Below are 15,137 nucleotides of genomic sequence, written 5' to 3'. Positions count from 1 at the left end.
CCACCCCTCCACCCTGTGCCCTGGACTTCCCCACGCTCTCCTATACTTCCCCATGCTCCCACATACTTCCTCATGCTCCTCAACACACTCCTGTGCTTTCCTACACTTCTCCGTCCTCCCCCACTCTCCCATGCTCCTCCATTCTCCCCTTTTGCTACTTTGTGCCCTCTTTAAGGTAGAGTTCCTTGCTGAGGGATCTCTCCTTCCTGCCTATAGAGGGGCAGCTGCCTTCAAGCTGGGGCTGTTTGTCATCCTACAAGTGAGATGGCCATTCAGTAGGCATAGGGCCTGGCACCACCACACTGAGCTTGCACCCCAGGACTCTACTTTTCTTTGTTCCCATTTGACTCTCTCACCAATGGAAGGGTCCAGGGCTGGCCAATGAGTGGCTTTGGGACTTACTTGAAGATCTTTGTGTTTCATTTTCTGCTGTTTTTCTAATGTACTGCCCTCTGCCAGCCATGGGCAGATGTCATGTAGTCATGCTCATCCAGGCATGCCCTGCTGAGCTCAGGCTTCTCTCTTCAAAGCTGGGTGCATCTCAGTCATCACGCCCCAGTGAGTGGCCATACCCATCTGCTCATGGGGCTTTGTCAGCACAGCTGTCTGTACTGTGCACTTTGTCTTTAAGAGTGATTTCAGGGGACTGAGTACTGTCACAGGGGAGAAAATGACCCAGGAGTGTCTGCAGGGCCATCTTCTCTTGAAGATGTGCCTTACTGAAGCACATTGGGGATGCCTGGTTGGTGCCACAGGGCATAAGGATGCTCTCACTTGGGAAAAGGTTCTTCCTGGTTGAGAATCATGCTGTTGGCAATCAGAAATAAAGCATTGCCTCATAGATTGAGGCCACAGGACTAGTCTCCCCAAGACTACTCAGTCTCCTGCAGGGAGGTCCCCTGTACCTTCTCAGCATGATCCTATCTACACCAGTTACTGTGCAGGTGACAGGTCATCTAACATCCCCATCTTGGAATGATTTAGCACCTCAGTCTCTGTGAGTTACACCTCTGATGTAGCTTAGCTGGCTGGTCTGCTGTGAAGTTGCAGTAAGTCCTGGACTTTGTTCATTTGGAGGCTCAGCTAAGGGCTGTGCCCTTGGCTGCCCAGGGAAGCCTCACTGCTAAGGACCGCTCAGTGGATTGCAGGAGCCCTTACAGCAGGCTCCTGGCTCCCTATAGAAGGCCATACGGTAGCTGCAGGACCCTTTTTCTTGGTTCTGGGGGTTGAACTCAGAACCTTGCATATCCTAGGCAAGTGCTCTTGTACTATCTCCAGCTCTACTTTACTAATACTTAGAGACAGAGTTTCCTTAAGTTGCCATGGTTAGCCTGGAACTTGTGATTCTCCTGCCTCAATCTCCCAAGGAGTTGCAATGTCAGGCCTGGGGCACCAGGCCCAACTGCTGCAGTCCTTTATGACCCAGGTTCAGCAGTCCCTGTCATTCCCACCATGTTCCACTGGTCCCATAGGCCAGGCCTGTTAAGTTGGGAGGGGCTATGTGAGACCACCTACCCCACTGCCCTTTTTCTTTCTTTTTTTTTTAAAAATATTTTTATTTTATTGTTTTTATTTTATGTGTATGAATGTATTGCCTGCATGTGTGTGAGTGCACCCATGTCATGCAATACCGCGGAGGTTAGAAGAGAGCTTCAGATTCCCTTGGAACTAGAGTTAAGGACAGTTCGTAGCTGCCATGTGGGTGCTGGGACTCGAACCCAGGTCCTCTGCAAGAGCAGTCAGTTCTCTTAACCGCCGAGCCATCTCTCCAGCCCCCCTCCCCCCGACACTGCCCTTTTTCTTACCAGTTGATAGGTAGAAAGTAACATCTGGATGTTTCTTTGGTAATCAGTAAGGTTGATCATTTACTTTTCTTCATACTTTTTATTTTTGCAATGTCTAATTAGTAAAAAGATTATCATCAAAGCCATACCAAATTGGAATACTACTCAGCAATGAAAAGCAGTGACTTATTGATTCTTGTAATAACTCAGATGAGTCTTAAGGGTACCTACCACACTGAGAAAAACTCAAATCCAGTCTCAGAAGACCAGTCATTGTGCAAGCCTAGTTATAGAACCTTCTGTTAGGGCTAGAGAGATGGCTCAGCAGTTAAGAGCACTGACTGCTCTTGTAGAGGACCCAGGTTTGGATTCCCAGCACCCACATGATGGCTAACAACCATCTGTAACTCCAGTTCCAGGAGATCTGGTACCTTCTTCTGACCTCTGTGGGCATTGCATGGAACAGGTGCACTTACATACATGCAGGCATAACACTCATACACATTATTAAAAAAAAAAAAAAATGACCCTTCTTTCAGTACAGTACAGTTGTAGAGACTGGTGATATCTGGGGGCAGGGAAGACAGTGTGGGGGATTGCTTGACCACAGAATGGGTCTATGGTGATGAATGTGTTCTATTCTGATTGTGGTGGCTGCAGGAAGTATCATGGGGTGAGAGCTGGGAGGGGGGGCTGTTCTGGAATGATGTTAGCAGGGTTGTTCTGTATGATGTAACCTCCAGGGGATTGGGGTCAAGGGACATGGGCATTCCCTGTGCCATCCGCCCACCTTCCTGCCAGCTTGATTACTTCATCAGAAGCTTCTTTGAGTGGGGAAGCTCTCCTAGTGAGGATCCTGCAGCATCAGAGCCTGGCTTCTGCCCAGCCTGGCTTTCCCACAGAGCCATGCCAGCCTGTGTCTTGTTCTGCATCTCCCATATCTCTGGTGTTCTCCTGGGCATGGGTTGATCACTACCTTGACACAGCTGACTCAGGTCCCTTCCTTTTATGATGACCTGTGCATAAATTGTTCTTGGTCTCTTCCCAGGGGAAGGCAGAGAGGAAATTGTGAAGGTGACTTTTGAAGAGCTGCGACAGCAGGTGGCTCTGTTTGCAGCAGCCATGAGGAAGATGGGTGTGAAGAAAGGGGACCGTGTGGTTGGTAAGGGCCTTTCCTTCCTCCCTCCCTCCCTCCTTCCTTCCTTCCTTTTTCTTTTCTACCTAAGTGCCTTTTAGTGCTGTGATTATTTAGGGGAGGAGACCAAGGCTGAACAAAGACCTTGAAGGTGGAGGAACTTTTGAAAATGTGGAGCCATGAATAGAACACACCGTGTGACTTCAGCTACACACATGAGGGAGAGGTATACCTTTCATCCCAGCATTCCAGAGGCTGAGGCAGGAGGGTCACGAGTTCCAGCTCGAGCTATAGAGGGAGATCCAGCTTCCAGCTTCAAAAAAAACCCAAAAAACAAAAACAAAAAAACCCCAAAAAACCAAAAAACCAAAACAATACAAGATAAAAAAGTTTTAAAAGGGGCTGGAGCAATGGCTCAGCAGTTAAGAGCACTGGCTGCTTTGCATGGGACCTGGGTCTGTCCGTAACTCCAGTTCCAGAATCTCCAAGGCCCTCTTCTTCTTGCCTTTCTGGACACTATACAACACAGGTATATACTCTCTCTCTCTCTCTCTCTCTCTCAGGACCTATGTGTTTATTTTGAAACAGAGTCTCCCAACTCAGTCTCCTCAGTGCTAGAATGACAAATGTTCATCATCCAGCCTTGGATGCATTATGAGATATTTATTTATTTATTTTATTATTATTTTGGGGGGTGGTCTTTTTGAGACAGGGTCTCCCTGTAGCCCCAGCTGGCCTGGAACTCACTATACAGACCAGACTGGCCTTGAACTCACAGAGATCTGCCTGCTTCTGCCTCTCGAGTACAGGGAATAGGTGTAGGCCACCTATTCTTATTCTATGAGGGACAGGAATTGTCTTCCATTCTGTTTTTGGACATCCAGGTTCGAGGTTGTACAGTTGGTGGTGTTAACAGAAGTGTGTTTAGAAGTTAGCACTTCATTGAGGCAGTGTGGTAGGATCAAAGAGCAGCTGGGCACTGGTCTGTTCAGGTATCTTCCACCTCTACCTGCCTCACCCTGAGTTTTTCTTTTTTTTTCAAATTTTATTTATTATTTTTATTTTATGCATATGCATGTATTGCCTCCATGTAGGTAAGTGCACCCGTGTTGTGCCATGCCCATGGAGGTCAGAAGAGGCTGTCAGATCCCCTGGGACTGGAGTTATAGACAGTTGTTAGCTGCCATGTGGGTCCTGGGATTCGAACCCGGGTCTCCTGCAAGAACAACCAGTGTTCTTAATCGCTGAGCCATCTCTCCAGCCCCCACCCTGAGTTTTTAAAAGCCCTGTTCCTTCTCACTGTCCTCTGCACCTTGGTCGCAGGGTGGAGAAAGATGAATAGATCCTAAAGCAGTAGGAGCAGGCATAGGGAGCCTCTGGACTGGGATGGGGAAGGTAGAGTAAGTGTGCAGAGGTGTGGGGAGTTGGGGGCTGGGATATGGGGAGAGGTTGGGTATATGTTTGGGGGAGCTGATATCAGGGGCTTATTGGGGACTGTTGCTTAAGATCCATACTGAAATCTGCATGCCTGGAGGCCTGGCCCTTCCTCCCTTCAGGTGGCGCCATGCTTCCCTAAGAGTAGCTCAGCCACTTTCTGAGAAGCATGAATTCCTGTGGGGAGCCACTTTGTACCCAACAACTTCAATTAATTAGCAGCGGGAAGGATGTGTGCCCAGGCCAGCTGCTCATTCAGGGCAGCTGGAGCTCAGCCCTCCACCCACAGTGGGACACAGGCAAGGGCAATGGACCGAGAAGCTGTGTACCTCTCTCTAGGGGCCTGACCTCCAAGCAGCGGCCAGCTTGTGTTTGCAGAGGGTGAGGCTGCAGCCACCTGACAGGGTCCAGGCTCAGGGCTGGCCCTGGAACCCTGTGGCTCCTTCTGAGACACTGGGCAGGATCTGGAGTAAGCTCAGCGTGCACTGACTGACTGGAAAGCTTGTTTTACTTGTTTTACTCTGCCCTTGTGTCATCTCTTCTGTGTCTTTCTTGGTTTGTACATCAAGGTACCCAAATCCTTCCTCCTTGAGGGGCCACTCTTGAGATGCTTTGGCAGATCCCTCACCACTCTTAGATGCCAGCTTGATTTTTCTGTTTAGGGCTCACTGCCCCGATGTCACCTTGATGCTGTGTATCTGCCCTGCAGTCCCTGGGGATAGGCTCTGCCTATGTCCCCAAAGATAGATTCTGTTTCAGTTCCCTGCCTGACTCGGCCTATGGAAGGCCCAGCACACAGTTGGCAGCTGATAAGTAGCTGTTGAGTGTTGAGTGTGGACTGGGCCAGTGTTCTGTGTAGACTTTCATTTGTTTGTTTGATTTTTGGTCTTTTTGAGACAAGGTCTCTCCCTGTAGCCACAGCTGGCCTGGAAATTGCTATGGAGACCATGCTGACCTTGATTTCACAGAGAACTGCTTGCCTCTGCTTCCTGAGTGCTGGGATTAAAGGTGTATGCCACTATACTGCCCAGCTCTTGTTTGTTTTTTGTTTTTTTTGAGATAAGCTCAAACTGTCCTGGAACTTATGATTCTTTTGTGTCAGCCTTCTAAATATTGTGGCCACAGGCATGTGCCACCATACACAGCTAGGACAGGCATTTGAGGCTGAAGCCTTACTTTTCTTGGTCCTATTTAAACTGTCACTTTTTAAGGTCTAGCAAGGGAATGTAAAAAGTTCTCTAACATTTTTTTACCTCCAGTTTGTTTTGCGGTTGTTGGATTGGCACCCAGGGCCTGTGCTTGGCAAAGCTCCACCAGTGAGCCATGCCTTAGCCCTTATTTACATTTTTTCAAATCTGTTTGTAGCAGGTGTTTCTGAGAGAAGGGAGAAGAGAGCAGGAGTACCTGGGGGGTATTTGAAGCCCCTCCTAGGACTGACTTTCCCTGGGGAAGTGCAGGCTCCAATGGCCAGGCTCTTCAGTCAGGCTAGCATGAGGCCTGGCCTGCTATTCTTGTGATTATCAGTCTGCGTCTAGTGTGCACTGACCATAGCTCCACTACGGGTTCTGTGCTTCCCGGAAGAGAGCATGAGAAAGTGACTCAGGCATCAGTGGCACAGGTGTCTGCAGGTCTTAGAAGTTAAAGGTGTTCACAGCTGTTTTCTTTTGCTTGTGACGTGGTCTCTACAGTTGGCCTGCTGGCTCAGGAGAAGGGCATACTGCTTGTCATTTGCTGGTTACCAGGAGTCAGCTGGATGGTGCACTCCCCTGGCCAGTGAGTCTGGCTTCTCCAGGAAACAACACTGACAGGCCCTTCATTCTGCTCACAGCCAAATAAGCTCTTCTACAATGGAGTCTGCCCCAGCGAACACCAGAGGATCCCTGTGGGCTTGAGTGGATGGTGCTTGAGCCCTGCCCATGAGTGCCTGTGGACTAGCAGGGACACATGAGCTCAGGGAATCAGAGTGCAGTCTGTGTCTCTCAGGAGAGGCAGGGAGAGGGCCATGGTGGGCACTTGGCCATGGCCTTTCTCCTGAGGCCTGTATGGAAGTCTTTCCTATAGAGCTTTGGCGTTGTTTCATTAATGGCAATCCCTTTGGCCATAGATGTTCTCTGCCTCCCTGTTGATGGGTTCTCCCCAAATTTGCCTGCGGGTGTGCTCACCTGGCCTATATCCTCCTCTATCCCTCTTTCATCCACCCATCTTCTAGCCAGCATATATCTAAGGAAATGCCGGGCATGCTAAAGCCATGGGCAAAGCAAAGATGAAGACAGGTGAAGTCCTCACCCTCATGTGAGAACCAATATTAGTCATCCATGCACAGGTGTATTCATGTGCTGATACAGTGTAGGTGACTAGCTTAAGGTGTGTGCACTGAGTGTGGAAGGCTGATGTGTGTGCAGGTGTGTTTAAGTAGAATGGCTTGTGCAAAGGCCCAGAGACGGGGGAGCTTAGAACAACTGAGGAATTGAGTGAGGGACATGAGTTCGGGTGGGAGTGGGGCTTGGGGGGATCTGTTCTTAGGAGTTGGCATACAGGGGTCTCTGTGATTAGAGTGTGGAGAATGGACTGGGTGGAGATTGTGAGTAGACAAGTTGATGATTCTGCACCTCAGGTACCCCAGGCCTCTGTTCAATTCCCACACTGGTCCCACTCTCAGAGAAACTTCTGGAAATCTCTTGCCTTGACTACTTAAATCCACCCTCTCCTGGACAGGTTATCTACCCAACAGTACACATGCTGTGGAGGCCATGCTGGCTGCTGCCAGTATTGGAGCCATCTGGAGCTCTACTTCGCCAGACTTTGGTGTGAACGTGAGTTGGGGTCCTGTGGGAGGGGTGATATTGTATCAGTGCCCCCAGTGGGGCGAGGGTGGGAACCTCTAGGGGGTGTTTGTGGCAGTGCAAGCAGAGCTGTGAGTAACAATGTATCTCAGCTCCTGTTTCCTTGGGCAGTGATGAAAGGGAGGAGGAAGCCAGTGTCGAATGCCCCCCAAGCCCACCAGGCTTGGGTCTTCAACAAGAAAGGAACTCAGACAGTAGTCTGAGTTTTGTAAGACTTTATTTACAGAAAGGCACCTACAGGCAGGAGAGAACTCTCCAGTAGGAAGATTCTACTGAGGGGTCCCACAGGTCCCTTTTATCCGGCCCGGACTTTGGGTTACCCAGGTGTATTTTCCTAACAGAAACAAAAAGGGTACTGTGGATACAGCACGTAGCTGCATCTTCTGGTGCTCGCAGACCGAACCGAAACTAACTTTCTAGAAGACCTGAAGCAGAGAGCGCAGAAGCTCTTAAAGTGACACTCTCCTAATTTCCAATGCTTATGGCAAGCATGGCTCCCGACAAGCCAGCAGGACGAAGTAGTCCAGTCTTGTCTTCCGTACTGGGGATTGGATGCAGGGCCTCATAATACACTCACCATTACTATTATTCCTCAAGTAGACTGTGGCTGTTCTGACCTTGGGTTGGGCTCTCTGTAACCAATGGACCATGGCCCTTCTGTGGAAAAGTGCCATAGCAGCAGAGACCCATCCACTTGGAACACTCTTTCCAGGAGTGTCCTGGGCATCATGGACCCACATGGGCCAGGAGGACAGGCATTGTTGGACACATGGTACTCATGCTAGCTACTTTCCTGGTGCTAGCTGCTTCTGATCTGTGTGTCAGTATAATTGGCAGCTGAAGGTTGGCCTGGTCTTGCTGGCCCCATTTGGGTAGGTTATCTATCCTCTCTGTGTCTCAAGGTTTAGCATCTGTGAAATGGGCTGCAATGAGATGGGTACATGGTACCTTAGCTGATGTGACTTAGAAGTTAATAGACTATTAGAGCAGGGGCGCTGAGGTCGTGGTGTGGTACCACCACCACCCCTGGTTTATTCTTAAGGGGCAAGCCTGAGAACTCACAACTGCTTTGAGGTCTGCTTTCTTGGCAAAGGCTTTTGGGCTGTTACCTCATCTATCTCTCCGTGGAGGAGGAGCTGGGCACAGAAGCCTGGAAGAGGATAGCTTGCCCAGGATTCCTCACTTTACTCCATGGCCCCGTGGACTGAGGTGAACATGGCTGCTCACAACTCCCTACGCAGTGGCTGGATGCAAATGTTTCCTGCCCCTGGAGCCTCCTGTGTCCTTTCCTACATCCCCTCAGCTTGGGACTGCCTAAGGTCAGCAAGGACTGGCCTGAGACCAAAACCCTATAGGGGGCTCCCAGGTCCAGTGTCTTCTGTGGGGGCACGCTGCATGAACTATTTGGGGCCCACAGAGTTCTTGTGAGATGGTCCAATAAGGCAGCCCTGGACATTGTTGCTCTTGGGTCCTTCAGAGCAGGTGGCTAAGGATGATGAGGCAAAAGGGTCTTTGGGTGTTAGGCTACTCAGACTGTCTACTCAGGGTTCAGAGCCTGGGTCCAGAACCCAGGGTCCTGGGATGGACAGTGTACCTGCAGGTACCAGGTGGACATGGAAGGCCTGTGGGGCTCCTGCCCTGCTTGACTATGGGGTCATAAGTGTTGACTCTTGCTGACTAGGAGGGATAGAATGCTTTGCCTTCAGAGCTGGGGTAGCCATGTGTGACATAGGAACCACAGACCAGAGGCAGAGCTGTGGAGCTTACCACTAAAGGCAGAAAGAAGGGAGAAGGGGAGTGCCCCTCAGTAGCCCTTTTGGCTCACACCTGTTCCTACGGCTGGCCCAGATGTCACCACTAGAGGCTTCCTGTGACTCCAGAGGACTATGTGGGACACCCTTTCCTGGCTCTTTGTCCCAGATGTTTGAGTCATAGCTGCAGGCTGCTGGTCCTGTGTGTAATCCTTGCTTTCTGACATGGACACTAGGGGGCAGCAGGGCTCTGCTGCCCTCTATTATGGGGGGTGGCTCTGGGAAGACTGCAGGACTCTGGCTGCATCTCAGGGCCCTGCCTTCCTGCTTCTCACCTCCAGGTCTGGGGAGACTCACCTTTCACTGTTTCTGTTCCATGTCTTAAGCAGGAAATGAGCTTAGAGCCACCTGGAACCTGGAACAGATCCTTGGCCAAAGCTGCTGCTCTGGTCCTGTCTGCCAGACATCTGTGTTCAAGGTGAAACCAGCCAGGAGGAGATTTTGGAGCGAGCTGTAAAGAATGGGGAGCTGAGCAGAGGCTGAGCCCTTAGCTCATGCACCAGGCAGGCTCTGCTTTTCCTTGTAGAGAGGGGGCACCCTATCTTAGATGTTCATTACCTGCTACTTTTTTTGGCGAGGGGGGTCTTTTTGAGACAGGGTCTCCCTGTAGCTTCAGCTGGCCTGGAACTCACTGTGTGGACCAGACTGGCCTTGAACTCACAGAGATCTGCCTGCCTCTGCCTCCCAGTGCTGGGATTAAAGGCATGTATTACCACACTTGGCTGTACTCCCTCCTTGTTTTTTTTTAAAAAAAAAAAGTATTTTTATGTGTATGAATACATGCCTGCATGTATGTATATGCACCATGTGTGTGCAGTACCCACAGAGGCCAGAATAGGGCATCAGATACCCTGGAACTGGAGTTATAGAAGGTTATGGATGGAGGGAACAGAACACAGGTCTTCTGCAAGATCAGCCAGTGCTCTTACAATGAGCCCTTTCCTCAGGCCCTCATCACTCCCTTTTTAAGCTCGTCAGGCACTTTCTGAAACCCATGATGCAAAGTGAGTATCTTTCCTCTTTTGACTCATGACTTCTGCTGCCAATCACTGAGAGTCTCCATGGTCCACTGTGGGGGACTTGGGTACCCTCACAAGTCCTCACAGTGTGGCAGACTCCAAATCCAGTGGTGACCCCAGCTGGTACAAGTGGTGCAGTTTCCTTACTTTTTTTGAGACCAGATATAGCCCAGGCTGACCTTGAACTCATTATGTATTTGAGGATGACCTTGAACTTCTGGTCATCCTGCCTCTACCTCCTGAGTGCTGGGATTACAGGTGTATCCCACCACTTTCAGTTTATTTTATTTTATTATTTTATTATTATATTTTTTGGTCTTTTGAGTCAGAGTCTCCCTGTAGCCTGGAACTTGCTATAGACCAGGCTGACCTTGAACTCACAGAGATCCACCTGCAGAGGCCTCTGAAGCACTGGGATTAAAGGCGTGCCCTACCACGCCCAGCCACTTCCAGTTTTACAGTGCTGGGGAAGGGCTTCATGCATGCTTGAAAAGTGTTCTGCCAGCTGAGCCCCAGCCCTAGCCCCAACCCTGGTTTTGTTCTTCTCTACTCTACAGTAGGGCAAGGCCCAAGGAGGAGGATTCACCTGCCCACAGTGGGTGTTGGTGCTCCTTGCCTGGTGATTGAGCTGAGGTGATTGAGGAATCCTCTGGCCATGCCCTTGTTGTGGGTTGCTTCAGGGTAAAGTATGAGACATCTGTCTCTGTAAGACATTTCTCTGACTTGTACCAGGCCCTCTGCCTTCTTGGGCTTGTCCTGGCCTCCCCAACACCCTGTTCCTGCCATTGGCCCCACTGCCTACCACTACTCTCCTGTGCCTGGGGTCCCACCCTGTGTTAGCTCTAACCTGGGAGGCCCCATATGTCATTGCTCAGAGGCCATTGCCCAGTGAGAGGTGCCTCACCAGCACCTCCTAGTGCTGCACTAACCAACAGCTTTGGGTTTTTCCTCTCCTGCTTCCATCTGAGCTGGTGATAGTTTCAAAGACATTGGGGAGGCCACCCTCAGACCCACATGCTTAGGAGTCTAGCCTGCAGCCTCAGTCTTCACTTCAGGTAGCTGAGTATTTATGTGCATGTAAATAGGACAACCACTGTCATTCTTCTTGTATCTGTGCTGCCAGTTTCAATGCCTGAGTGGTTGTTAAGCCCATATTCAGGCCAGACCCATGATGGTGGCGGTGCTCATTACTCTGTGGACCCCAGCAGACCCACTGCTCTTGTTTATGCTCATCTCTCTACCATACCTGACCAGCTGAGACAACTGCCCTGCTCTGACTTAGAAACACTTGTCCTCTTTGCCATCTGGTCGCTGTCACTTAATGGGTTATCTCTGTGACATTTGGCCACCTGTGAACTAGGATGACCCTCTGAGATGCTGAACCCTGCCCTAGAAGGCCCTGTCACCTACTAGTTCCCTCCTAGGTTGGCTCCTTCCCAGTTTCACTGGCCTCAGACTTCTAGCTGGCATGACCTTTCTTCTGTCTAGGCCACCCTCTCCTGCCTCATTCCTGGATGGCAGGGGCCCCATGCTGGGAACAGCTGCTTCTTCCCCTGCTTCACTGGTAGTAGAACTCGCTTGTTCATGACCTGAAGCTTCTGGGGGTCTTGGTTGTAGGGTTCCATTCTGGGTGCTGATTTGGTTTGCCTGGGTGTCTCAGCACCTGCTTGCCTCCTGTTTTCTTGGCTTCAACAGAGGTGGTCCAATTGTTGGGAGCCCCAGCAACCAAGATCCTTGGCACCTGGATGGGACTGGTCAGGCTGCTGTCTCAGCTGGCTCTTTGGCAGGCTCTGTATAAATTCCTTAATTTGGTTGTTCCTCCTTGGGAAGATGAAGTCAGTGATGTTCCCCCTTCTTCTGTAACAAGAGCCAAAGGAGCATGTGTCTGTGACAGCTTAATGCAGGTCTGCAGGTTGAGCTTCCGACCAATGTTAGATATTTTTACTGGCAGCCATTTTCTTACCAGCTATGCCAAGGACTCTTAAGTTACTCAGCATTCTCTAAAGGAGAACTGACAATATGAATACACACACACACACACACACACACACACACACGGGGATTTATTAGATTGGCTTACAGGATAGGATCTGTGTAGTCCAATGATGACTATGCCACACTGGAGAGGCTAAGAATCTGGTAGTTGTTCAGTCCATAAGGCTGAATGTCTCAGCCATCCCAATCTGGCACTGAAGGCCTCGGGAATTCCTGGAGAGCTGCTGAACTTCAGTCTGTGTTGGAATCCGAAAAAGTTGGTTCTAATATTGGCAAGGGAATGCCATAGCAACAAGTGAGAGAGAAGGCAAGTAGGCAAAAGGCAAGAACTCCCTTCTGCCATGTCCTTTTATATGGGCTGCTTCCAGAAGGTGCTACCCACATTTAGGGTGAGTCTTCTGGCTTCAGAAAATCTGATCAAGAAAGTTTCTCACATTTTAGTCAGTTCCAGATCCAGTCAAGTTGACACCCAAGATCAGCCATCACAGTCTCTCAGTTCCTGTTTGAATCTCAGGTGCAGAGTGACGCCAGGGTGCTGGTGCCCATGTAGTTATATACTTCTACAGCAGAGGCCCAGAAAGGCTCCTGCGTCTGTGATGCAAGAGTTCCAGAGTCCTGGGGTATTGGGGAACCCTTTGTGTATGGACGAATGAGGCTGGAGGGAGTGAGGTGCAGAGTACCATTGTTACTGCACCCAGCCTCTGGGTGCTTAGCACTCCAAAGCCATTATCTGGGAGGCAGGAGTTGGAAAGGAATGAGTTTTATTTGAAGATGGACACTCTGGAGGATGGAGAGGGCTGCTGCCTCCAAAGCTCCATCTTGGGAGAGTCTCAGATGTAAAGGGGGCTTTTGTAGGGTGGGAAAGGAGGACTAGAGCAGGAAGGCTGGGAACTAGCAGGACTATATCATCCAGGGTGAGTCTCTTGTTTTCTTCTTCTCTGACCAGAGTGTCACAGTGGACTTCAGGAACCTCCTGGGGCTAATAACTCCTTAGATTATTGAAGGTGTGATCTCACAGTGCTGTCCACACTTGAGTTCACTGATGCACAGGACTGGACACTGAGGGTGTTAACACATTCTGATGGGATCCGGAGGTCACTCTATGTTCTGGGTTATGAATCTGAAGGAAGGTTATTTAGCAGGTAGCATCTTGGCATCCTTTTAGAGTAGAGTGCAAAAGGGCAAAGGGGACAGGATGAGACCCTTGCCCAAGGACTAGCTAGCACAAGGGAAAGTAACTTTGGAGGATTGCTTCCACGGAGGGCTGTTCCCAGGCCAGGTCCCAGGCCCCGCAGCCAGCCAGGAGGAACAAAAGCTATCACAGCTTAGAGTAGGTTGGATGTGCTATGCCCATATTTGCACAGAAACAGTCTCAGAGATAACCTGAGAGACAGTCAGGTTTGCCTTATCACACCTAAAAGATCAGTTCTCCTGTGACAGGAAGGAGATTGAGGGAAAGCATCTTGTGACCTTAGGTAAGTGGGACTTTGTGTCCCTCCAGGAAGAATGGGACTTGCTTTCTGAGGGCATGTCTAGTATAGAGCTGGGGAGATGGGGCTCCTCTGGAAGCCTGTTCCAGACTGTGGTCAGGTGCTAGTCATGCAGGTGGAAGCTTCCAGCTTATGTTTCCTGCTCTTTGAAGTTGGTGTTCTGGGAAGGTGGATTGGGTGGAATACTCAGGAGCTCATTCACAATCAGGAAGGCAGTTTCTGGACACCCTTTCTTGTCTTTGGTGATCTGGGGCAGAGTGTAGTTAGTGTCAGTACCTAGGTGGGTCAGCCGGTGGCCTACAGAGTCCATAGCTAGAGCCTGTGCAGCCACATGGAGTGGAGATGAAGGGGAAACCAGTCTTTGCTGGCAAGCATTGCTGTGGAAGGATGATACCATGCAGTGGAGGCTTGAAGTTTGAAGGCCGGAGGCCAGAGTCCAGGTTCCTGTCTATTGTGTGTCCATGGTGGTGACGCTGACCAGTGTTGCATTTGGACAAACCCAATCAACCAAAACAAGAGAGAGGGGCTTCAGGGGTGTTATGGAACCTCTCAGCTGCTCTTCACAACTCGGGGCTTTCCTCAGGAGCAGAGAAAATGCTAGAGTAGGGCCTGGTGCCTGGGGCTTCCTCCTCACCTCTTGCAGGGTGTGTTTAGCTAGCGACAGCACTACTGGGTCATTGTGCTTGATTTACAGAGTTGCCAGCCTCCCTCCTCCGTGACACTGAGCTTATAAATGCAAACTGCATTTCTGATTCTGAATTTGTGTGATTGTATGCCTCAGTTTCTCCATCAGCAACATGGGGTGATCAGAGAGTCTTCAAGTTGCTGTTCATGCTGAGTGTCAGTACTGTGCTACACCCTAAGGGCTGTGCAGTGTCCACCAGGGGTACTGACTTTGTTGTTGATCAGATTTGTAAAACGTGGTGGCACATGCCTTTAATCCCAGCACTTGGGAGGCAGAGGCAGGTGGATCTCTGTGAGTTTGAGGCCAGCCTGGTCTCCATAGTGAATCCAGGACAGCCCTCTTTTTTTTTTTTTTTAAAAAAAAAAAAAAAAAAAAAAAAAAAAAAAAAAAAAAACCCATTTAGTTTTATTGGGAAAAATAGAGGTTTTACCAGTGAAGTCTGTCATTATAATTCCTTTTATTTTGTTTTAATTTTGTTCTTAAACTTCATTGTTATGTATTGTTTTTATGTGTATATGTGGGCACATGTGCTACAGAGTACAAGTGAAGGTCAGAGAACAGCTTGTAGAGTCAGTTCTCACCTTTTACCTTTTCATGGGGTCCAGGGATTGAACTCAGGTCATTGGGTGTGTGCTGCAAACCCCTTTACCCACTGAGCCATCTCACCAGCCTATTTTGTTTATTTATTTATTTTTGATTTTTTGAGAGTCTCCCTGTAGCCCCAGCTGGCCTGTAGAGCAGGCTAGGCCTCGCTATCACAGAGCTCCATCTACCTCTGCTGTCAAGTGCAGGGATTAAAGGAGTGTGCCACATGTCCAGCCCATGTCTATTTGCTTTTTAAAAAAATATTTTATTTTATTTTTTGGTCTTTTTAAGACAGGGTCTCCCTGTAGCCCTAGCTGGCCTGGAACTCACTATGTAGACCAGGCTGGCCTTGAACT

The 15,137-nt window shown here is 49.7% G+C and overlaps 1 protein-coding gene across 2 annotated transcripts in view; it reads left to right on the top strand.

The window, feature by feature from the left end:
* Window positions 1-15,137, top strand: part of Aacs (acetoacetyl-CoA synthetase) — a 53,365-nt gene that overhangs the window by 12,285 nt on the left and 25,943 nt on the right. For both annotated transcript variants that reach the window (XM_029566523.1, XM_008839239.3), the window contains 2 exons: window positions 2,833-2,946; window positions 7,069-7,166. In XM_029566523.1, the coding sequence (XP_029422383.1) occupies window positions 2,833-2,946; window positions 7,069-7,166 (212 nt within the window). The remainder of the gene's footprint in view (window positions 1-2,832; window positions 2,947-7,068; window positions 7,167-15,137) is intronic.

This window comes from Nannospalax galili, unplaced genomic scaffold (assembly GCF_000622305.1).
Source record: "Nannospalax galili isolate Female #2095 unplaced genomic scaffold, S.galili_v1.0 scaffold218, whole genome shotgun sequence".
Taxonomy (NCBI): Eukaryota; Metazoa; Chordata; class Mammalia; order Rodentia; family Spalacidae; genus Nannospalax; species Nannospalax galili.
This window is presented reverse-complemented; position numbering and strand designations above follow the sequence as displayed.